The 24,189-nt window shown below is 55.6% G+C and overlaps 1 protein-coding gene across 1 annotated transcript; it reads left to right on the top strand.

Moving 5' to 3' along the window:
• The first annotated feature begins 6,891 nt into the window (after positions 1–6,891).
• On the top strand, positions 6,892–22,741 carry GPR143 (G protein-coupled receptor 143). Its single transcript, XM_079766152.1, is given in 10 exon segments — positions 6,892–7,059; positions 7,063–7,177; positions 8,858–8,964; positions 11,297–11,391; positions 15,842–15,934; positions 17,028–17,137; positions 18,261–18,369; positions 20,125–20,242; positions 21,606–21,849; positions 22,506–22,741. Coding segments are annotated over 10 exon segments (1,236 nt in total). The 5' UTR covers positions 6,892–6,909; the 3' UTR covers positions 22,601–22,741.
• Positions 22,742–24,189: the final 1,448 nt, after the last annotated feature.

The following is a 24,189-nucleotide window of genomic DNA, read 5'->3' as shown; positions in this document are numbered from 1 at the left end:
CTGTGAGGGACACACACCTACCTGTGGGGGAACGCTTGTTCCTGTGGGGGAAATGCCACTTCCTGTGGGGAAAATACCACTTCCTATTGGGGAAATGCACCTTCCTGTCAGGGAAATGCACCTTCCTGTCGAGTATACGTAACTTCCTGTGGGGGGACACACAACTTCTTGTGGGGGAACGCTTTTTCCTGTGGGGGAAATACATCTTCCTGTGGGGGAATGCACCTTCCTGTGGCGGACATGCACCTTCCTGTCGGGGACACACACATTTATGTGGGGGACACACACTGTCCTGTGCGGGAACGCTTCTTCCTCTGGGGGAAATACATTTCCTGTGGGGATATGCACCTTCCTGTGTTGGACACACATCTTCCTGTGGGTGAACGCTTCTTCCTGTTAGGGAAACACCACGCCTTCCTCTGTGGAACGCTTCTTCCTTTGGGAAAATACAACTTCCTGTGGGGGCACGCTTCTTGCTGTGGGGGAATCACACCTTCCTGTGGGGAACACTTCTTCCTGTAGGGGCAATAGAAGTTCCTGTGGGGGAAACTCACCTTCCTATGGGGGAACCCCTCTTGCTGTGGGGAATCACACCTTCCTGTGGGGAACACTTCTTCCTTTGGGGGCAATAGAAGTTCCTGTGGGGGAAACTCACCTTCCTGTGGGGGAACGCTTCTTCCTGTGGCGGAAAGTCAACTTCCTATGGGGGAAATGAACCTTCCTGTGGGGGACACACACCTTCCTGTGGGGGAACGCTTCTTCCTGAGGGGGAAATACAACTTCCTGTGGAAAAATACTACTTCCTGTGGGGGAAATACCACTTTCTGTGGTGGAAATGCACCTTCCTGTGGGGGACACACACCTTCCTGTGGGGGAATGCTTCTTCCTGTGGGGTAAATACCACTTCCTGTGGTGGAAATGCACCTTCCTGTTGGAGACACACACCTTCCTGTGGGGGACACACACCTTCCTGTGGGGAAATACAACTTCCTGTGGGGGGAATGCACCTTCCCTTGGGGGACACAAACCTTCCTGTATGGGAAATACCACTTCCTATCAGGGAAATACAACTTCCTTTGGGGGAAATGCACCTTCCTGTGGGGGGACACACCTTCCTTTGGGGGACACACAGCTTCCTGTGCAGCAACACTTCTTCCTATGGGGGACACACACCTTCCTGTGGGGGACACACTGCTTCCTTTTGGGGAACACGTCTTCCTTTGGGGGTAATACAAATTTCTGTGGGGGAAGTGCACCTTCCTGTGGGGGACACACACCTTCCTGTGAGGGAATGCTTCTTCCCGTTGGGGAAACACACCTTCCTCTGGGGGAACGCTTTTTCCTTTTGTGGGAAATACAACTTCCTTGGGGGAAACGCTCCTTCCTGTTGTGGACACGCACATTCCTGTGGTGTAAACATTCTTCCTGTGGGGGAAACACAACATCATGTGGAGGAATCCTTCTTCCTGTGGAGAACTCTTCTTCCTGTGTGGAAATGCAACTTCCTTTGAGGGAACCCTTCGCATGTAGGGTAAACACCTTTTTCTGTGGGGAACCCTTCTTCCTGTGGGGGAACCCTATGTCCTGTGGGGGAAACACACCTTCCTGTGGGGGAACGCTTCTTCCTGTGGGGAAATGCACTTTTCTGTGGGGGACATTCACCTTCCTGTGGGGGACACACAGCTTCCTGTGGGGGAACACTTCTTCCTGTAGGGAAAATAAAACTTCCTGTGGGGGAAATGCACCTTCCCGTGGGGGTCACACACTCTGTGGAGGACAGACACCTTCCTGTGGGGGAAATACAACTTCCTGTGCGGGAAATACAACTTTCTGTGGGGTAACCCTTCTTCCTGTTGGGGAAACACACCTTCCTGTGGGGGAAACACACTTTCCTGTGGGGGAACGCTTCTTCCTTGGGGGACACGCACTTTCCTGTGGTATAAACATTCTTCCTTTGAGGGAAACACACCTTCCTTTGGGGGAGCACTTCTGCCTGGGGGGGCGGGAATACAACTTCCTTTGGGGGAAATGCACCTTCCTGTGGGGGAACCCTTCTTCCTGTGGTTGAAATACTTCCTCTCTGTGGGTGAAATACACCTTCCTGTGGGGGACACACATCTTCCTGTGGGGAACACACATCTTCCTGTGGGGGAACACTTCTTCCTGTGTGGGGAAATACAACTTCCTGTGTGGGACATGCACCTTCCTGTGGGTTAACCCTTCTTGCTGTGGGGGAAACACACCTTCCTGCTGGGGAACACTTCTTCCTGTGAGGGAAATACAATTTCCTTTGGGGAAAATTCACCTTCCTGTGGGGGAAATGCAACTTCCTGTGGGGGAACCCTTCTTCCTGTTGGGGAAACACACTTTCCTGTGGGGGAACGCTTCTTCCTTTGGGGGAAATACAACTTTCTGCAGGGGAAATGCACCTTCCTGTTGGGGACACGCACGTTCCTGTGGTGTAAACATTCTTCCTGTTGGAGAAACACAATGTCCTGTGGGAGAACCCTTCTTCCTGTGGGGTAAATGCAACTTCACTTGGGGGAACCTTTCTTTGTGTAGGGTAAACACCCCTTCTGTGGGGAATCCTTCTTCCTGTGGGGGAACCCTACGTCCTGTGGGTGAAACGCAGCTTCCTGTAGGGGAACACTTTTTCCTGTGGGGGAAATACAACTTCCTGTGGGGGATCGCTTCTTTCTGTGGCGGAAATACAACTTCCTGTGGGGAAAACCATCTTCCTGTGGGGGAAATGCACCTTTCTGAGGGGAAACCCATCTTCCTGTGGAGGAAACACGCCTTCCTATGGGGGGAATTCTTCTTCCTGTGGGGGAAATACAATTTCCTGTGGGGGAACACTTCTTCCTGTGGAGAAATACAATTTTCTGTGGGGGAAATGTACCTTCCTGTGGTGGAACCCTTCTTCCTGTGGGGGAAACATACCTTTCTTCGGGGGAATCACACTTTCCTGTGGGGGAAACCCATATTCCTGTGTGGGAACCCTTCTTCCTGTGGGGGAAATATAACTTCCTGTGGGGAAAACCATCTTCCTGTGGGGAAATGCACCTTCCATTGGGGAAACCCATCTTCCTGTGGAGGAAACACACGTTCCTGTGGGGGAAACACACCTTCCTATGCGGCAACCCTTCTTCCTGTGGTGTATACATTCTTCCTGTGGGGGACACGCACTTTCATGTGGTGTAACCCTTCTTCCTCTGGGGGAAACACACCTTCCTGTGGGGAAACCCATCTTCCAGCTCTGTGGGGCGCCGGGTAGGAAGGGATACTGCAGGGACAGGCCTGTCACCTGTGTTCCCTCCAAGGGGTCGCCCACAGCCTGGTGCTGGGTGGCTTTGGCAAGTTCCCCTCCCTCCCCCGTCCGTGTGCTCTCGCTTTAGGTTCCCCATGGCTGCGTGCCCGTGTCCTCGTGCTCTTGCCTTAATTTTCCCCGTGTCTACGTGCTCTCCCCTTAGGTTCCCTGTGTCCGCGTGCCCTCACCTTAACGTTCCCCGTGTCCGCGTGCTCTCACCTTAACGTACCCCCTGTCCGCGTGCTCTCGCCTTAACGTTTCCCGTGCCAGCGTGCTCTTACCTTAACGTTTCCCGTGTCAGCGTGCTCTCACCTTAACGTTCCCCGTGTCCAAGTGCTCTCACCTTAACGTTCCCCCTGTCCGCGTGCTCTCGCCTTAACGTTCCCCGTGTCCGAGTGCTCTCACCCTAACGTTTCCCGTGTCAGCGTGCCCTCACCTTAACGTTCCCCGTGTCCGCGTGATCTCGCCTTAACATTCCCGTGTCTGACGCGTGCTCCCTCGGTGTTAAAAGGAGCGTTTATTTTTATGTGGTTGGCACACTTGCATTCCCTTCATTGAAGTTCTGTCGTCTTCAGATTTCAAGTTCCCAGTTTCTACAACCGTTCTCATTGGGCCTATGTCATACTTTCAACAATAAAGATTTTAAAAACTAAAAAATAAAAGAAATATGTAAATGGGACAATATAGACTATAATCTTGGTTAAAGTACCAAAAAACAAACAAACTAATCAATAGGGGAAAATATTCTCAGGTGAGGATTAACAAGCAAACAAAAGAATATATTGTGTTTGTCAAAGTGATTTGCATTTCACCCAAATATTTAGCAGTCCGTCAACTTTTGACCAGCGCTGTTTATCCATAGTGATTCCATTTGCGTACTAATGATGGGGAGGTCAGTAATGACAGATTGGAAGGTCGGTTTTCTCATTTTAATTTAGTTTCTAGCCATGAACTAATTAATTTTGCTGTGTTGCATAACCAGGAGAATTATTAACCCAAGTCCCATTTCCCACTATTTTGGGCATTTATAGAACATAGATGATGTTAATTGCACTTAATGAGTTGAACAACATATATGAAAGATAATCCTCAACTCCAAGACTCTATTGTGTGAGTTGCCATCTGTTTTTGGACCAAAGAAGAATAATTTGATTCTAAAGCTTTCTTTGTGTGTGTGTGTGAACAGCTTGGAATAAGAACTGTTTCTAGGGAAAAAGATGGCGACCGGCAGGAAGGTAGGGAGAGAGAGAGTGTGAGTGAGGAACCCATAGAGGAGAGTGTAGACGTGTGTGGTGTGTGTGTGTGTGTATGAGCTAGGGTGAGTTAGATTCTGCAGGTCTTCCAAGGGACTCCCTAACCGGGCAGTCCTAGACGGCAGAGCCCCGCGCACAAAGCGGACACTTCTCGGCGGCTGGTGCAGACGCGGAGACCACGCCATCTTGAGAAACAGAGCTGCCTGAGACTCGCATCCTGGCTTCTGACACAAACCAGGACCCTGCAGCCACTGGGGACAGAGAACTGCTATCACAGCTTCAGACCAACAAACAACAAGAATCCAGACTTCCCCGCAGATTTCCGTGAGTCAAAGAGCCTATCCCCCTCCCCGCAGGCGCGTGGATAGTGCCATAGTAACTGATAGACCCGCCCCTCGCCCAAGCTGCCGAGCTTTGCGCAGGGACGCGCTCCCCCGTAGGGAATTTGGCACGCACGGGACAGAAGCAGCTCCCCGTCGGGGAAATCTGTCAGTGCGCACAGAGGGCTCCCCTTCAGGGAATTTGGGGGAATTTGGCTTGCGGGTCACAGCTCCCCCTTCGGGGAATCTTAGAGCGTGCACAGAGGGGCTTCCCTTTGGGGAATTTGGCGCGCAGGACGGACTCCGCCCCCATTCCGGGACTCTTGGAGAGTGCACGGAGCCAGCTCACCTTCAGGATTTTAAGAATGTGCGCTCTAGCCGGTTTGGCTCAGTAGAGAGAGCACACACAGGACGCAGCTCCACTTCAGGGAATTTGGCACGCCAGACACAGCTGCCTGGGATTCCTGACTCACAGCGCATTCACACTAAGAGCCAGCGACCCCAATTGTTGGTGCATGCACACACAGGGACCCTGATTCTCAACGAGAAACCGCACAAGGCAACAGAGACTTTGACACTCGAGTCTTGGTGCAGACACAGGGAAACTCTGACTCCTGGCACATGCTAAGGATCTCCTTTTCGGCACATACCAACAGTGTGGTGCAGACAGGGGCCCTGATTCTAAGTGTGCACACGAGACCACATGGAACACTGGGGACACTGACCCTGGGCAAGTCTGGTTCCCGCCAACCAAAGGCAGCCACACGTCCTAGTGTCAGAGCACTTCAGTGAAACTCGGGTGGAGCGAAGTCCCCACAGCACACGGCCCAGGTCCACGCAAACGGAAGCTTGAGCTTTCTGGTAATAGCCAGAATGGGGAAACGAAATAACTCAGAGGAAAGAAAATGTGGAGTCGCCAAGAAAGGAAATTAGTGAAACTGAAGCTTGCAACATGTCCGAAAAGGAGTTCAGAGTAATGGTCATGGAATTTATACATCGGATGGATGAGAAAATCAACAACTTATGCAAGAATCAGGAAGAAATGAAAAGTGATATAGCTGCAACCAAAAACACCATGGAAAGTTTCAACAGTAGACTACAAGAAGCAGAGGACCGAATTAGTGAGTTAGAAGATCAGGTACAGAAACAAGCTCAATCTGAACAGCAATTGGAGAAAAAAATTAAAAAGCAGGAGGAAAGCCTAAGGGAGCTTCGGGACAACATGAAACGAAGTAACATGAGTATAATAGGGCTGCCAGAAGGACAAGAAGAGCAGCAGGGATTAGAAAATCTATTTGAAGAAATAATGACAGAAAACTTCCCGGATATGGGAAAGATAAAAGTTACGCAAGTACAGAGAGTCCCAAGCAGGATCAACCCCAAAAGACCCACACCAAGACATGTCATAATTTCAATGGCAAATATAAATGATAAAGAGAGAATCCTAAAGGCGGCAAGAGAGAGACAGAGAGTTACCTACAAAGGAACACCCATCAGATTGTCAAATGATTACTCAACAGAAACACAACAAGCTAGAAGTGAATGGAAGGAGGTATACAAAGTGTTGCAAAGCAAAGGACTGAATCCAAGAATACTATATCCAGCAAGACTATCAATCAAAATTGAAGGGGAAATCAGGAGCTTTGCAGACAAAAAAAGCCTCAGGGAGTTTATCACCACCAAACCAGCAATGCAAGAATTGCTAAAGGGAATACTGTAAAAAGAAGAAATAAACAGGTAAGAAGGAATACAGACACAAAAATAGATATGACTACAAAGAAATACCTTTCAGTAATAACTTTAAATGTAAACGGATTAAATGCTCCAATCAAAAGACATCAAGTAGCTGAATGGATAAAAAAACACGACCCATATATATGCTGTCTACAAGAGACCCACCTCAGAACAAGAGACTCACACAGATTGAAAGTGAAGGGATGGAAAAATATCTTTCAGGCAAATGGAAATGAAAAAAAAAGCTGGGGTAGCAATACTTATATCAGACCTGGGCCTCGGCTTCAGCACCGACATGGCCTCCCCGCGCCTCGGGACCTTCTGCTGCCCCACGCGGGACGCCGCCACGCAGCTCGTGCTGGGCTTCCAGCCACGGGCCTTCAACGCGCTGTGCCTGGGCAGCGGCGCGCTCTGCCTGGCGCTCGGCCTCCTGCAGCTGCTGCCCTGATGCCGGCCCGCAGCCCCCGCGGGGTCCCCCCCATCCCCGCCGGCTCCGGCTCGCGCCCCCGCCTCCACCCGGATCCTGCGCGTCTCTGTCGCCTGCGACATGCTTGGCTGCCTGGGTGAGGGCCTGCGGCCCCAGGGTGGCCCTGGTTGGGGCACAGTTAGGGTGCTCAGCCCGCGGGGAGATCTGGTTGGTCACTGGGTGAGGGCGCGGGGGTGGAATCTGGTTGGTAACTGGGTGAGGGCGCGCGGGTGGGATCTGGTTGGTAACTGGGTGAGGGCGCGCGGGTGGAATCTGGTTGGTAACTGGGTGAGGGCGCGCGGGTGGGATCTGGTTGGTAACTGGGTGAGGGCGCGCGGGTGGGATCTGGTTGGTAACTGGGTGAGGGAGCACGGCCCGCGGGTGGGATCTGGGTATCTGGTTGATGCAGGGAGGCGGGGGGCCGGGCATCTGCGTGCACAGAGAAGGGAGAACTCGTTCCCTGGGCATGGACAGGAGGACTAGAGGATCCGCAAAACGAGACAGTCCCTAAGTTACAGCCAACGGCCTTAGCCAGTGTGGCTCAGTGGATAGAGTGTCGCCCGAGGATTGAAGGGTCCCGGGTTTGATTTCCGTCAAGGACACATACCTTGGTTGCGGCGGGAACATACAGGAGGCAACCAATCGATATGTCTCGCTCACATCGATGTTTCTCTCTCTCTCTCTCTCTCTCTCTCTCTCTCTCTCTCTCTCTCTCTCTCTCTCTCTCCCCCTTCCACTCTCTCTAAAAATCAATAGGAAAATATCCTTGGGTCAGGAGTAACAACAACAAAAGTTTGTTGCTAAAAAATACAACCGTGTCTTTGCCGGTTGTGCAGTGTTACCAGCCAGGGTGGCGCTCAGCCAGCGGAGCCCGGCCAGGGCCCAGGGGGGGCGAGGAAAAAGCGCGCTGCCTAACCAAGAACCTCGACCTACGCTTGAAGTTTGTGTAGTGTTTGAGGAGGATTCCATATCCGGGTCTAATGGGAATCAAAACTCACAAGGAATAAGTGTCGGAAGGAAGTGGTCAACAGCGAATTTGTGAAATTCTTCAGTGTGGTTGTAAGAGGATGCAACAAGTTTCTTCCTAAACTTCAATAGTGTGCTCTTCCTAACATTCCTTTCTGTATGAATACGAGTTAACATGGACATTAAAATTATAGCAAGCCCGAGAGGGTGTGGCTCAGTGGATAGAGCAGCTTGCGGACTGAAGGGTCCCGGTTCAATTCCGGTCAAGGGCACATGCCCGGTTGCAGGCTCCATCCCCAGTAGGGATCGTGCAGGAGGCAGCTGATCCATGCTTCTCTCTCATCATGGAAGTTTCTCTCTCCCTTTCCCTTCCTCTCTGAAATCAATGAAAATATATTTTAAAATATACATAGTATATAGCCGAGAAGTTACTGATTTGCTATTTCCATAGTCACTTAACTCCACGTAAACATGAAATACAGGAACGCGCTTATGGCTGGTGGTGGTTTGTTAGTCAGTCGATGGCTTTGCCCCATCGCAGTTACTCTCTGTGTGCAGCCAACATGTGCGTTACTTCCCCCTCTTTCTCCCGCTTCTTTCTCTCTCCCTTTCTGTCCATCTGCAAATCATCTGTCCATCCATCCGTCCGTCCATCCATCCATCCGTCCATCCACCCGTCCGTCCATCCATCTGTCCATCCGTGCATCCGTGCATCCGTCCATCCGTCCCTCACAGAGCAACAACCCAGCCTTAGATCCACATCAGGCCCGGGTAACAGATGGGCTCATTCTCGCCTCCAATTCCCGCCTAGGTGTCGTGGTCCGGGCGGCCGTGTGGCTAGGCTTCCCTGGCTTCGTTCAGAACCTGCCTGCGGGGAACGGGATGGACATCTGGCCTGCCGCCTTCTGCGTGGGGAGTGTGGGGAGTGCACCCCCTCTGTTCGCCCCTCCTCCCTCGCAGAGCTTCTGATGTGCCCTGGTCCTCAAAGAGCCTCTCCCTCCCCTACTCCCTACCTCTCCTCCCCCCCCTCAGACCCAGCTCCCTCCCCGGAACTGATGACCAGGGGCCCTGGGGTTCGGGCCTCCGTGATTTTAGGTGTGGCTTCTCCCTCCCTCACCCTCAGCACATGCGCATACAGTCCTGCAAGCCTTACCTTAGGCTGCAGTCAGAACCAGCTGGCTGAAAGAGGGGGGGAAGGGAGAGGGAGGAAGAGAGAGATAGAGGGGAAAGAAAAGAAAGCTACTGACTTATTGGCTGCATTTTGCCTAATGAAATATATTTAAATACACATGGTCCCCCAAGTTAACGCCCAGTGAGCACTCTCGGCCCAAGGAGGCTGCCTGGACCCGCTATCTGTAGAGAACTGTCAGCCCGCCCCCTCAGGCCGCCCACTGCATCCCTGGAGGATCCCCAGAGCATCCCCACTGCATCCCTGGAGCATCCCCACTGCATCCCGGGAGCATCCCCACTGCATCCCCGGAGCATCCCCAGAACATCCCCAGAGCATCCCCAGAGCATCCCCACTGCATCCCCGGAGCATCCCCACTGCATCCCCGGAGCATCCCCACTGCATCCCCGGAGCATCCCCACTGCATCCCCAGAACATCACCAGAGCATCCCCAGAGCATCCCCACTGCATCCCGGGAGCATCCCCACTGCATCCCCGGAGCATCCCCAGAACATCCCCAGAGCATCCCCAGAGCATCCCCACTGCATCCCCGGAGCATCCCCACTGCATCCCCAGAGCATCCCCACTGCATCCCTGGAGCATCCCCACTGCATCCCCAGAACATCACCAGAGCATCCCCACTGCATCCCCAGACATCCCCACTGCATCCCCAGAACATCCCTAGAGCATCCCCACTGCATCCCCAGAGCATCCCCACTGCATCCCCAGAGCATCCCCAATGCATCCCCAGAACATCCCTAGAGCATCCCCACTGCATCCCCAGAGCATCCCCACTGCATCCCTAGAGCATCCCAACTGCATCCCCAGAGCATCCCCAATGCATCCCCGGAGCATCCCCAGAGCATCCCCACTGCATCCCCGGAGCATCTCCACTGCATCCCCAGAACATCCCCAGAGCATCCCCGGAGCATCCCCACTGCATCCCCAGAACATCACCAGAGCATCCCCACTGCATCCCCAGAGCATCCCCACTGCATCCCAAGAACATCCCCAGAGCAACCCCACTGCATACCCAGAGCATCCCCACTGCATCCCCAAGCATCCCCACTGCATCCCCAGAACATCCCCAGAGCAACCCCACTGCATCCCCAGAGCATCCCCACTGCATCCCTGGAGCATCCCCACTGCATCCCCAGAGCATCCCCAATGCATCCCCGGAGCATCCCCAGAGCATCCCCACTGCATCCCCGGAGCATCTACACTGCATCCCCAGAACATCCCCAGAGCATCCCCAGAGCAACCCCACTGCATCCCCAGAACATCCCCAGAGCATCCCCACTGCATCCCCAGAACATCCCCAGAGCATCCCCACTGCATACCCGGAGCATCCCCAGAGCAATCCCACTGCATCCCCGGAGCATCCCCACTGCATCCCCAGAGCATCCCCACTGCATCCCTGGAGCATCCCCATTGCATCCCTGTAGCATTCCCGGAGCATCCCCACTGCATCCCCAGAGCATCCCCAGAGCATCCCCACTGCATCCCCACTGCATCCTCGGAGCATCACCAGAGCAATCCCACTGCATCCCCGGAGCATCCCCACTGCATACCCGGAGCATCCCCACTGCATCCCCACTGCATCCCCGGAGCATCCCCACTGCATCCCCACTGCATCCTCACCTCATCCCTGGAGCATCCCCACTGCATCCCCGGAGCATCCCCACTGCATCCCCGGAGAATCCCCACTGCATCCCCAGAGCATCGCTTCAGCTTCTCACACAGGAGCCTCCCTTCCCCTCCTATGAGAAGGCCCCTCTCCTTTCCTGCCCACACCCCTTCGTTCTCAGTAAAAGCCCTTCTGGCCCCGAGACCCTGTGAGCCCTCGGGCGGTGCACGCCCCACCGCTGAGCCCTTGCTGGGCTTGCGGGGCAGGCGCTGAGCAGACCCGGACAGAGGCGCACACCTGTCCCCGCGACACCCGCCCTGGTTGCCAGGCCTGCCCTGTGTGTCCCAGGCTGCCCTGGGCGCCTCCTGACGTCAGAGGGCGGCGAGGCTCAGCTCCTGTTTGGGGCAGCCTGGTGCCCGGGCCCTGGGGCCCTGATGGCCGCCTCCCGCCCACAGGTGTGGATCCAGCTGCTCTACAGCACCTGCTTCTGGTGGCTGTTCTGCTACGCGGTGGACGCCTACCTGGTGATCCGGAGGTCATCGGGACTGAGGTAGGCGGAGGAGGGGGCCGCTCTGGTGGCCTGGTCCCGGGAGAGGTGTGCGGCCATCTAGCCAGGTCTCATGGCCAGACAGACACCTGCAGCCTCACAGGGACAGCCCCTCCCCTTTGAGCCTGATCCCCGGTCCAGTGGGGGAGGAGTGGTGCGTGCAACCCGTGGCTGTGCCTCTCTCACATCTGTGTTTCTCTCTCTGTGTCTCTCCCCCTCCCTTCCACTCTCTCTGAAAATCGGTGGGAAAATATCCTCGGGTGAGGATTAACAACAAAGATCCATTGTCTTGTAGCGAATTCCCGGAATTGTGCCTCCATCACCATCTCTAGTTTATGACACTTTAACCCTCCCCCCCCCCGCCCCCAATGTCTGTGCTGGTTAGTAGTCACTGTCCATTCTCCCCTCTCCTCGGCCCCCCACAGCTGCTAATCTACTCTCTGTGTCTAGATCTGCCTGCTCTGGACGTTTCCCACAAACGGAATCATAGCTACACAACCTTTTGTGTCGGCTTCCTAAACTTCGCATAACATTTCCAAGGGGTGTCCACATTGCAGCAGCTATCAGCGCTTCACGCCTGTTCGTTGCTGAGTAATGTCTTGTAGGGTGTTCTCTCTTTTCCGAGTCCAGCACGGAAAAGGAACGGGTCCGGTTCCTGAGTGGAGGAGCTGGGGATTAAGAAATAAAAGAAAGCCGAAACCGGTTTGGCTCAGTGGATAGAGCGTCGGCCTGCGGACTCAAGGATCCCAGGTTCGATTCCGGTCAAGGGCATGTACCTTGGTTGCGGGCACATCCCCAGTAGGGGGTGTGCAAGAGGCAGCTGATCGATGTTTCTCTCTCATCGATGTTTCTAACTCTGTATCCCTCTCTCTTCCTCTCTGTAAAAAAATCAATAAAATATATATTTAAAAAAAAAAAAAGAAATAAAAGAAAGAAAGCAAGACGCAGAAATAGAAACAAAGCTGGGAGCCAGGTGGGACGCTGCCACTCTGATAGAGAGACAGGGACCCCGAGCCCACGCAGCGCATTTATTTATATACCCCCAAATACCAGGAAGTATCACCAAAACTTAGGATCAAAGGAGCTTATTTGCATTCTTGAGTAGGCCCGAGCATTCCTGGTGCTTGACTGGATTTACATATCAAAGTCACGACACCTGGGCAGAAATGAAGGCCAAGCTGATAACGTGTCCAGCCTTTTTGGGGAAGCATGTTCCCAGGGCGTGGCTCTGCCTGTTGCCCTGAGTTCAGCTGACAATAATTAAAGAAATGCCATGTGCCTTCCCAGGCGCTGTCTACAATGTCCCACTGCAGGGCCCTGGGCATCGTATCCGTTTATCACTGATGGGCACGGAGGGGGCTGCCCATGCTCGGCGATCAGGAATAGAGCTGCAATGACATGTGGACGCAAGTGGACACACGCTTTCCGCATATCCCCGGGTGGGAGCTCCGGGCGCAAGTCTCGGGCCCTCACGGCCCTGAGTATAACCGCGTGAGGAGCTGCTGAGCTGCTCTCCACAGGTGCGCCGTGTGCTTTCTCAGCAGCTGGGCGCGATGGCTCTGCTTTCCCCACATCCGTGCCAAGGACACGTGTTACTTTCTGTGTATGTGTTTGGTTTTGAGTGTTAGCCATCCTGGTGTGTGCAGTGGGATCTCACTGTGGGTTGGTTTGTGTGTTTTGTTTTGTGTTTTAATCCTCACCCTGGCTCAGACAACTGGATATCGACATAAAAAGGAACAAAGGTGCGCCTTTTCCTCACCTACACAAAAATCATCTCTTCCACTCTCTCTAAAAAGTGGAAAACAGGAGGCAAAGACAGAAAGAACAACGATGTGAGAGAAACACACCGATTGGTTGCCTCCTGCAGGCACCCTGACCAGGGCGAGGGCTGGGAAGGCGCCTGCAACCAAGGTATGTGCCCTTGACCGGAACCAAACCCGGGACCCTTCTGTCCACAGGCCGATGCTCTATCCACTGAGCCAGACTGGCCAAGGCTCACTGTGGTTTTGATTTCCCCGATGACTAATGAGGGTGAGCATCTTCTCCTGCCCTTACTGGCCATTGGCAAACCTTCTTTGGGGAACTTTCTATTCCATTCCTTTGGCCATTTTTTTAAAAAATATATTTTTTATTGAATTTTTGCAGAGAGGAAGGAAGAGGGATAGAGAGTTAGAAACATCGATGAGAGAGAAACATCGATGAGAAAGAAACATCGATCAGCTGCCTCCTGCACACCCCCTACTGGGGATATGCGCACAACCAAGGTACATGCCCTTGACCGGAATCGAACCTGGGACCCAACGCTCTATCCACTGAGCCAAACCGGTTAGGGCCTTTGGCCATTTTTAATCGGTCTATTGGTCTCTTTATTATTGAGTTGTGGGGGTTCTTTATATATTCCAGATACAAGTACCTTCTTATTCCTATAGTTGACAAATACCTGCTGCTAATCAGTGGCTTGTCTTTCCATGTGATGACATGTTTCGAAGCACAAAGGTTGTTAATTTTGATGAAGTCCAATTATTTGTTTGTTTGTTGTGGTTTCGCTGTCACCTAAGAAACCCTTGCCTCACGCAGGGTCACAAAGATCTATACCTGTGTCTTCTTCTGAGAGTTTTATGGTTTGTGCGCTTTGAATGCGGTCTCTGGTCCATTTTGAATGGATTTTTGTGTGCAGGCGAGGGAAAGGCCCCTTTATTCTTCTTTATGTAGCTATCCAGTTGTCTGGGCACAGGTTGTTGAATGAATTCCCTTTTCAAACCAATACAGTAACCAAAGAAGGGTACAGTCACACTGTAGAACACATTGGGCAATCTTAGATCCCTGCTCTAAAATCGTTGCTATTCTCTATGTACATGACATCATTAAATAATATGACATCATCTATATATATAAAAGCCTCAGCGACCATTGCAACCCAATGGACGACCGAACAGGCTGCGTGGGGTGACCAGGCCGGCAGGGGGGTCAGTGAGGGGTGACTAAACAACCGAATAGCAGGCTGTGTGGGGCAACCAGGCCTGTAGGGGGAGCAGTTGGGGGTGACCAGGCCGGCATGGGGGGGCAGTGAGGGGTGACCAGGCCGGCAGAGGTGGGCAGTGAGGGGTGAACAGGCCAGTATGGGGGGCAGTTGGGGGCGACTAGGCCAGCAGGGGGGGCAGTTGGGGGTGACCAGGCCTGCAAGGGGGGGGGGGCAGTTAGGGGCGATAAGGCAGGCAGGCAGGTGAGCAGTTAGCAGTCAGTGGTCCCAGATTGTGAGAGGGATGTCCGACTGGGGCTCCCAGATTGGAGAGGGCTCAGGCTGGGCTGAGGGGACCCCTCCCCGCCCCATGCACGGGGCCTCTAGTTAAGTCATAAAATAATGATATAAACAATATGGGAATCTCTGTATCATGCTTAAAGAGGCCTGAGGTAGGCAACCCAGGCCTCATGATGGACATCAGGGACCCCAGCTCCTTTCTTCCTGCTCCACAATCCCATTGTGTGACTTGTATCCTCAGTGTCTCATGGCCCAATAGAGCTGCTGAAGCTCCAGCCATCACACCTGCATTCCAGGCGGCAGGAAGGGGGAAGGGAGCAATGCAAAAGGCTCCTCCCTCGAACCAGCCTCCTTGGGAGTGTCACACAACAATCCCACTTCCATAGTATTAGCTTCATGGCCACACTTAGCTGTAAGAAGCAGTCAGAAATATGGCTGGTCAGCCAATCACACTGCTGCAGGAGGAGGTAAGAAATATAGCTGGGTAGCCAAGCACGCGGCTGCTCTGCACGCCATCCAGGCTGTGTTACCAAGAGGAAAAAGCTGTGGGTGGGCAGGTAGCTGCGTGAGAAGGCCTTGTCCCCAAAGCCAGTGCCAGCGCGCGTCCTTGGCTGATGGGTCCCTCAGTTTTGGGGGGATCAGAGCTGTGACACAAGTACAGACCCATCGGCCGCCAGTTATCTGGACAAGAGGAGCCTTTGAACACCGAAAGGAAGTGGAAGGAGTGTGTGCCTCATGCTGGGGGCTGGGGCCTGAGCGCTGTCTGGATCTGGGGGGCAGGTAGAGCCCTGAGGAGCCAAGACCGGAAGTCAGGGAGCCCTCTTCACACCCAGGAGTGTCTAGAACCCACCTGGGAGCTCAGTGCACCGATGAGCAGCGCGCTGGGCCTGTCAGGGAGTGGCTTCCAGGGCTCGCTCCTCACCAGGAGGCAGACCCAGGGATGCAGGGCAAGGGCAGCGTGGGGCAAGCGCAGGCGCAATGAAGAGACCAGCTGGCGGGGAGGGCCCGGGACTCCCCGCGGGGCCAGGCTCAGCGGGCTCGGCTGGAGTGCTCGCCACATGCTCGGTTGGTTTTGTTGTATGAACTCCACCCCAGTGAAAAGAACAGCTGAGAGGCAAACGAAGGCAGCGGGTGGGGATGCGGGCTGGGGGCCGCCGGGCCGCCCTGGCTGCGGCTGAGGCGGCTCTCTCCTAGCATCATCCTGCTCTACCACCTCATGGCCTGGGGCCTGGCCGCGCTGCTCTGCGCCGAGGGGCTGCTCATGCTCTACTACCCGTCCCTGTCCAGGTAAGGCGGCCCACCTCCCCACCCGGCGCTTCATCTCCTGCCGCGGTCCCGTCCCCCCCCTCACCCCCCCCCCCCCCCCCCGCTCCACCAACACAAGGGCCTTTGCCTTTTGACACTTCTCCTGCCATGGCCACCAGCTCTTCCCCTGCCCCCTGCCCTCCCCCTGCCCCTCCCCCTCCTACCTGCCCCTCCCACTTACCCCTCCCTCTCCCACCTGCTCCTCCCCTTCCCCCTGCCCCTCCCCCTCCCCCTGCCCTCCCCTTCCTACCTGCCCCTCCCCCTCCCACTTACCCCTCCCTCTCCCACCTGCTCCTCCCCCTCCCACCTGCCCCCCTCCCACCTGCTCCTCCCCCTCCCACCTGCTCCTCCCCCTCCCACCTGCCCTTCCCCTTCCCACCCTGCTTCTCCCCCTCCCACCTGCTCCTCCCCCTCCCACCTGCTCCTCCCCCTCCCACCTGCTCCTCCCCCTCCCACCTGCCCTTCCCCTTCCCACCCTGCTTCTCCACCTCCCACCTGCTCCTCCCCCTCCCACCTGCCCTTCCCCTTCCCACCCTGCTTCTCCACCTCCCACCTTCTCCTTCCCTTCCCACCTGCTCCTCCCGCTCCTTCTTGGGCCTGAGCAGCCCTCTCCCCTTTGCCTTCCCTTCTCCCTGCCTCTGCCACTCCCCCTCTGCCTTCTGCATCTCTCACCTGGTGAGCGCCTACCGTGGGAACACACCTGGGTGGCACCCGCACGCCACAGGTGCCCCCGAGCCAACAGGAACCCCGTCCGTCCCTCTCCTTGGGAAGGGCCACACAATGACGGCTCCCCTTAACCGTGAGAACCGGGGGCCACTGGCCGGCTCCCCGAGCGGCCTTGTCCCGTGGGCTGCGTGATGTTCGCGTGAGCAGAGACTGGGGGGCGGGGAGGGGTCCAGCACCCCGGGTCCTTTCCCTTCTCCCGTTTCCCGGGGGGCTGCGGAGACTCCCCTCCTCTTCCCACGCGGCGGCCGGATCCACCTCCCTCCCGGCGGCGGCTCTGCGGTCCCCGGGCCTCCCCGCCCCGCCCGCGCCCAGCGGAGCGCGTTTCCCGGCTGAGCGGCCCCTCCGGCAGGTGCGAGCGGGGCCTGGAGCGCGCCGTCCCGCACTACGTGAGCGCCTACCTGCCGCTGCTGCTGGTGCTGCTGGCCAACCCCGTGCTGTTCGGGAAGACGCTCACGGCAGGTAAGGCTCCGATCGGGACACGTGCGTTCCTTCTGGAATGATCCGGGGCCGCTACCCTCACCATCGTCCTCTGGGGCAGAAGCAGGACGCGGGGGGGGGGGGGGGGGCGGGCAGCTGAGCACACCGGGGGCACGTCCCTGGCCGGCGGCCCCCCGCCTCCGGGGCTCCCTGGCCGCCCGCTGGGAAGCTGGACGAGGCGGAGCGGGCGGAGGGGCGGGGAGGGCACAGGGAAGTGGGGGGACCGGGGGCCTGCGGGCTCCTAGAACGCACGCACGTGGCCCGGCTGGTCAGCCGCGCAGGAGGCGGGAGGCAGAGCGCAGGTGAGCCTGCGGCTGAGGGCCCGGTGAGCGGGGCGCACTGCGAAGGGTCTGGACTGGGGCGTCACCCGCCTCCCAGGGAACCCCTCCCTCCCGCAGAGTGAGAACCGGGGCGGCGCTGAGCGTCAGTCGTGATGGAGAACTTGAAACGGGTTTCTTCCATCCTCACCCGAGGATGTTTCCCATTGATCTCCCTCCGGACAGAGGGGAAGGGAGAGAGAGCGGGAGAAACATGGATGTGGAGAGAAACATGGATGTGGAGAGACCTGTTGACTGGCTGCCTCCCAACCGCGCCCTGACCAGGGCCTGGGATGGAACTTGCAAGCCGGGTACGTGCCCTTGGCCAGGAATTGAACCTGTGACCCGCGGGCCAAGGCTCTATCCACGGAGCACGCCGGCCAGCTAGGGCTCATTGTTGCCACAGAGAATGTACATCTTTAAAACGTAGCTCCTGCCCTACTAAAGCCCAAATAAAATCCGGTTTCTTCAGCCCTAACCGGTTTGGCTCAGTGGATGGAGCATCGGCCTGCGGACTGAAGGGTCCCGGGTTCGATTCCCGTCAAGGGCATGTACCTTGGTTGCGGGCACATCCCCAGTGGGAGGTGTGCAGGAGGCAGCTGGTCGATGTTTCTAACTCTCTCTCCCTCTCCCTCCTCTCTGTAAAAAATCAATAAAATATATTTTTTAAAAATCCGGTTTCCTCGGCGCTCACAGAGGTCGCCAGGTCGTGTAAGATGTTAGCATCGGGGCCGCTCCGGGGCTCACCCGCCTCGTCCTGAGCATCGCGCCTGCCCCTCTCTCCACAGTGGCCTCGTTACTCAAAGGGAGACAAGCCGTGTACACGGAGAAGGAGAGGCGGATGGGAGCCATGATCAAGACCCGGTTCTTCAAAATCATGCTGGTTGTCGTCGTCTGGTAACCTGCCTTCTGCTCCTTGTTCTTGTCACTGGGAGGGAGGGCACATGCAAGCCCCTGGCCCATTTGCTTGTCCACGAGGGACCCGAGAGTTCCAGAGGGATGAGTGTGTGAGTGTGTGTGTGTGTGTATTTTTTTTTATTGATTTCAGAGAGGAAGGGAGAGGGAGAGAGAGAGAAACATCAATGATGAGAATCATTGATTAGCTGCCTCCTGCGCGCCCCCTCCTGGGGAGGAGCCCGCAACCCGGGCATGTGCCCTTGACCAGAACAAATCCTGGACCCTTTAGTGCGCAGGCCGCCCCTCTAGCCACTGAGCCACACCGGCCAGGGCCCAAGGGAGGAGTCTCTGGCGAGGACACCTTTGCTCCGGGCTAGGGGCCCTGGGAGGAAATGCAGGCAGGACAGCAGGCGAGCCCGCAGCCCCTCCGCCTCCGGGAAGAGCCAGATCCACGGAGATGCGCCGGGAAGCCCTCAGAACACACCCCGGCTTCACAATCCCAGCCCCAGCATCCGGGTCCCCCTGCCTGGTTACCATGGAAACACAGCATTGGCCCCGCCTTCTCAGTCCACCACTCCTGTCAGTCTTGGCACCAGATGCCTGTGTCTAAGAAGCTCCAAGGACAAGGACACAGCTTTGGGGGGACGCGTCAGAGCTCAGGCCCGAAGGGTAGAGAGCAATTTCTCTCTCCTCGGTTTCCCCACCGCAGGCCTTCTGCCCAACGTGGATGCTTTGAAATTGACCTGTGTTGCCCTGGCCAGTGTGGCTCAATGGATAGAGCGTCAGCCTGTGGACTGAAGAGTCATGGGTTCCATTCCGGTCAAGGGCACAGGCCCGGGTTGCAGGCTCAATCCCTTGTAGCGGGCGTGCAGGAGGCAGCCGGTCCATGATTCTCTCTCATCATGGATATTTTTCTCCCTCTCCCTCTCCCTTCCTCTCTGAAATCAATAAAAATGTATTTTTTGAAAGAGAGAAGGAACTAGACTGTGCCCCATGCACGGCCGCAGGTTACAATCAGAAAACCCTCAGCTGCCGGAAAGCAGTGTGTCCCTTGGCGGCCTGCCTTGTGGGCGTGGCCACTCATGTGATGCCAGGAGGCCCGGGCACTGCGAGGGGAGGCGTCATTATTTCTCTCAAAACCCTGCGAGCTGGCCTTGCCAGTCTCAGTGCCTCCCGACAATCACATCAAAACCTTCGGACATCAGCCCTGGCCGCTGCGGCCCAGTGGACAGAGCGTCGGCCTGCGGCCCAAAGGCTCCCAGGTCCGATTCCGGTCAAGGGCATGTACCTGGGTCGCAGGCTCCTCCCCGGCCCAGGCCCTGGTCGGGGCTCATGCAGGAGGCAACCCATCGATGTGTTTCTCTCACGTCGATGTTTGTCCCCGTCTGTCCCTCTCTCTTCCACTCTCCCTAAAAATCAATGGAAAAGTATCCTCGCGTGAGGATTCAAACAAACAAACAAATAAAACATCCGGACATCAAATGTCAGATGAGGTTTGCTTTGGTCTCGTTCCAAACCATAGGCCATGCTTCAAAGGAAGACCGCCTTCGGGGTTGATGGAGGGTCTGTCTGTGTCTGCCTGGGACGGGGAAGCAGCTGTGGGTCTTCCGTCAAATTCTGATGGCGGGGCAGTGCTTGAGGCCACCCCTGGAGGACCGTGAGCTCTGGGGAGACACGCCCCCTGCCCCCAGCGCAGAACCCCGCCCTCTGCGGCTGGTGTCCTCACCGGTGGGCGGGCCATTGTCTTGCTCACAGTTGGCTGTCGAACATCATCAACGAAAGCCTTCTCTTCTACCTGGAGATGCAACCCGACATCAAAGTCGGCGCTTTGAAATATGTCCGAAATGCGGCCAAGACCACGTGGTTTATTATGGTAGGTCAATCCTGATTTTAAATTTTCCTCTTGCAAAATAAAAACCAGCCCCGGCCGGTGAGACTCAGTGGGTTGAGCGTCATCCCTGCACCGAAAGATGCGGATTCCATTCCCGCTCAGGGCACATGCCCAGGAGGGGGCGTGCAGGAGGCAGCCCGTCCCTGTTTCTCTCTCATTGATGTTTCTTTCTCTGTCTACCTCTCTCTGAATGAATGTGAAAATACGTTTTGAAAGGTTATAAATGTAGCCCTGCCGGTTTGGCTCAGTGTCTCTCTCTCACGTCGATGTTTCTTTCCTTCCGCTCTCTCTGGAAATCAATGGAAAAATTATCCTCTGGTAAGGATTGTTAAAAAAATTATAAACGTCAAATGTTATACTAAATACAGCTACATAATAACACACGTCAAAACGTATTGGCTAGAAATACACGCGACGGTCAGGTGGAAGCACGTGGGTGGACCCCCTCTCCCCAGTGCTTCCATTAGATGACGTTTATAATAAAGATACACACACCAGCTCAGGGGGTGAGCGTCCACCTAGGAACCAGGAGGTCACGGTTCGATTCCCAGTCAGGGCACAGGCCCGGGTTGCGGGCTCGATCTCCAGTAGGAGGCGTGCAGGAGGCAGCTGATCCATGATTCTCTCTCACCATTGATGTTTCTCTCTCTCTCCCTTTTCCTTCCTCTCTGAAATCAATAAAAATACATTTTTAAAAAACCACACAAAACATCAGACCCACGTCCACCACAGTCCTGGGCCGGAAGCAGAACTCCTACACGAGGGCTGTAACGCCGCGGGCACACTGGCTCCGTCCCCAGTAGGGGGCGTGCAGGAGGCAGCCGGTCCATGATGCTCTCATCATAGATGTTTCTGTCTCTCTCTCCCTTCCTCTCTGACATCCATGAAAATAAAAAATGAAATGCAAACGGGAGCTCTCAGCGGAAAAACACACAGTGTCCTCCACAGGATTGATTTTGACGGTGCTTCAGAATTGGAGGCAATCTGATTCGCAAGGACTTGAAAGCAAGACCAGTGCTCCTGCCTCCCCCGGGCTGTGCCTGGCAGTGGCTTGGTGCCGTGGCTCAGCTCTGGTGTGGGTACCGCACAGGAGGACCGGTTCCCTGCCCGCGGTGGCCTCAGGAGCCTGTGACAGCAACCCGCTGGGCCACTCCAGGACAGGCCAGCAGGGGGCGCGCCTGTGACATCAACCCGCTGGGCCACTCCAGGAGAGGCCAGCAGGGGGCGCGCCTGTGACAGCAACCCGCTGGACCACTCCAGGAGAGGCCAGCAGGGGGCGCCTGCAATGCCCAGGGTCTGGCCTCCAGCTGCCCGCGCTCACCGGCGCTCTCCCTGTCCCCTCCAGGGCATCCTGAATCCCGCCCAAGGGTTCCTCTTGTCGCTGGCCTTCTACGGCTGGACCGGATGCCGCCTGGACGTCCAGTCTCCCAGGAAGGAGATCCAGTGGGAGCCCATGACCAGCTCGGCCGCCGAGCGGGCCTGCCCTGCCCACCAGGGCCCCTGCGTGCCCGGTGGCAGCCCCGCTTCCAGGAAGGTGGCGCGTGTGGGCGGGCACACGTCGGACGAGGCCCTGAGCATGCTGTCGGGAGGTGAGGCCCTGGCTTGGGGGCAGGCGAGCTGCGGGGTCCAGGGCTCCCCCAAAGGCCGTCAGCTACCAAGGTGACGTGGGGTGGAGGTGGTGCCTGTGACCTCCCTCACGCCCGTCGGGTGTACATGGAACGTCGCAGCGCCCCACACTGATGCCAGTCCTGTAGTTCATCATCTGCCCCTCCTTTCAGCATTTAAAAATATGTATTTCTGATTTCAGAGAGGGAGGAGAGAGAGAGAAACACCAATGATGACAGAAACATGGATGCGCTGCCTCCTGCACGACCCCTTCTGGGGATCGAGCCCACAACCTGGGCATGTGCCCTTGACCGGAATCCAACCTGGGACCCTTCAGTCCACAGGCCGATGCTCTATCCACTGAGCCACACCAGCTAGGGCAGGACGTTTGCTCTCATTCTACTGATAACCCACTGCTCTCCCCCCAAACCACGCGGCATCACCCATGAAAGGACCCCTCGGAGGGATCTGAGTTTGGCGGAAGGGGGTCTCCCTCTCGTTGGGCATCTCCTGGAGCGGAGCGCAGTGGCCAGGCAGCCACAACACGCACTGTGACCTCGTTCATGGGCACGTTGCTGCAGCTCATGCCACGCCTCCCAGGACACCGCACCATCGCAGCCTTCTCTCTCTTCCCCTCCAGGGTCCGATGCCAGCACAATCGAAATCCACATTGCAAGCGGGTCCCGCCAGGCCAATGAGGTGGAAGCTGTTCCCAAAATCCAGGGAGACCTGTGACAGGGAAGGGGCCCGCCCCCCATCCTCCGGCTCTACAGCCCTCGTTCCTCAGAAGTGTGTTCTCACCTTCCCAGCTCCTCTGTCAAGGTGTCCCGTCCCCCAGGCTCACTCTCCTCACCATGTCAGAGCATCTCCCCGAGGGCCCTCTTTGTGAAAAGAGAAGCGAGTGTGTGTCCTTGGGAGTGGAAGATTGCCTTCTAGGCCCGTGGCTTCCACCCTCTGCGCCACGGGAATATGCACAGCACGCAATTCCCGACTGCTTGGTCAGGGGCACCGGCCTCTTGCCCTTTAGTTTGTCAAATTAAAAAAAAAAAGACAACAGCGAACACAATAGCCTTCGGGTGTCATTGAGTCAAAAGTATGGCTATTTTCTCTGTCAGACGGGCAAAAGATGTGTTTGGGGGTTGCTGCCGAGTTTTATGTGCCACAAGATGAAAAGGTTAGATATCTCTGTTCCAGACCAAATGCTCAGCAGCTTCTGTACACGCTGTAATGCAGGGGTCCTCAAACTTTTTAAACAGGGGGCCAGTTCACTGTCCCTCAGACCGTTGGAGGGCCGGACTGTAGTTAAAAAAAAACTATGAACAAATTCCTATGCACACGGCACATATCTTATTTTGAAGTAAAAAAAACAAAACGGCAAAAACACCCACATGTGGCCCGCGGGCTGTAGTTTGAGGACGCCTGCTGTAATGTAATGCCATGTCCAAATCCCTGGGAAAGTTAATACAGTCATTGAAACTAGGCTCCCAGTCTGGCTTGGGTTCCTCCCGAACAGCACTTCTAGCAAATGCTCTCGGGTCAAGTTATTGATGATGCCAAAAGGGCAGCCAAGTGCAGAAGCAGCTGAGGTACGGGGCGTGCTGTTGGGCTGCGCTGCATGTTCTTCATGCACCACAAGAGGGCGCAGAAGAGACGGCTCCCATCAGGAATTCCGCCTTTGGTCCACACATGGGGCTGCATGTCCTTCGTTCACCACAGGAGGGTGCCAAAGAGACGGCTCCTCTCAGGAATTCAGCCTTCGGTCCCGGTGTTGGGCTGCATGTTCTCTGTGCATTACAAGAGAGCTCAGAAGAGGCAGGTTTGATCAGGAATCCAGTGTTTGGTTCCTGCTGTTGAAGTCCTTTCCCATTATTATTCTGAACTCTATATCAGATAAATTTCTTTTTTAAAAATATAATTTATTGATTTTTTACAGAGAGGAAAGGAAAGGGATAGTTAGAAACATCGATGAGAGAGAAACATGGATCAGCTGCCTCCTGCACACCTCCTACTGGGTATGTGGCCACAACCGAGGTACATGCCCTGGACCGGAATTGAACCTGGGACCCTCCGGTCGGCAGGCCGATGCTCTATCCACTGAGCCAAACCGGCCAGGGTCAGATAAATGTCTTATCTCCATTTCACTTCTCTCTTCGGGAGAATTCTCTTGTTCTTTCATTGGGGGTTGAATTGTCTTCCCGTTTTGGCTGCCTGTTTGCATTTCTGACTATGCATGAGACTCTCTAGTGCAGGACAGTGTCAAACTCTGCTTCTAATTAGATCAGGAAAAGATGCAAAGTCTCCAGAGACCGCCTCTGCTTGCAGAC

This window comes from Cnephaeus nilssonii (genome assembly GCF_951640355.1).
Source record: "Cnephaeus nilssonii genome assembly, chromosome: Y".
Lineage (NCBI taxonomy): Eukaryota > Metazoa > Chordata > Mammalia > Chiroptera > Vespertilionidae > Cnephaeus > Cnephaeus nilssonii.
This window is presented reverse-complemented; position numbering and strand designations above follow the sequence as displayed.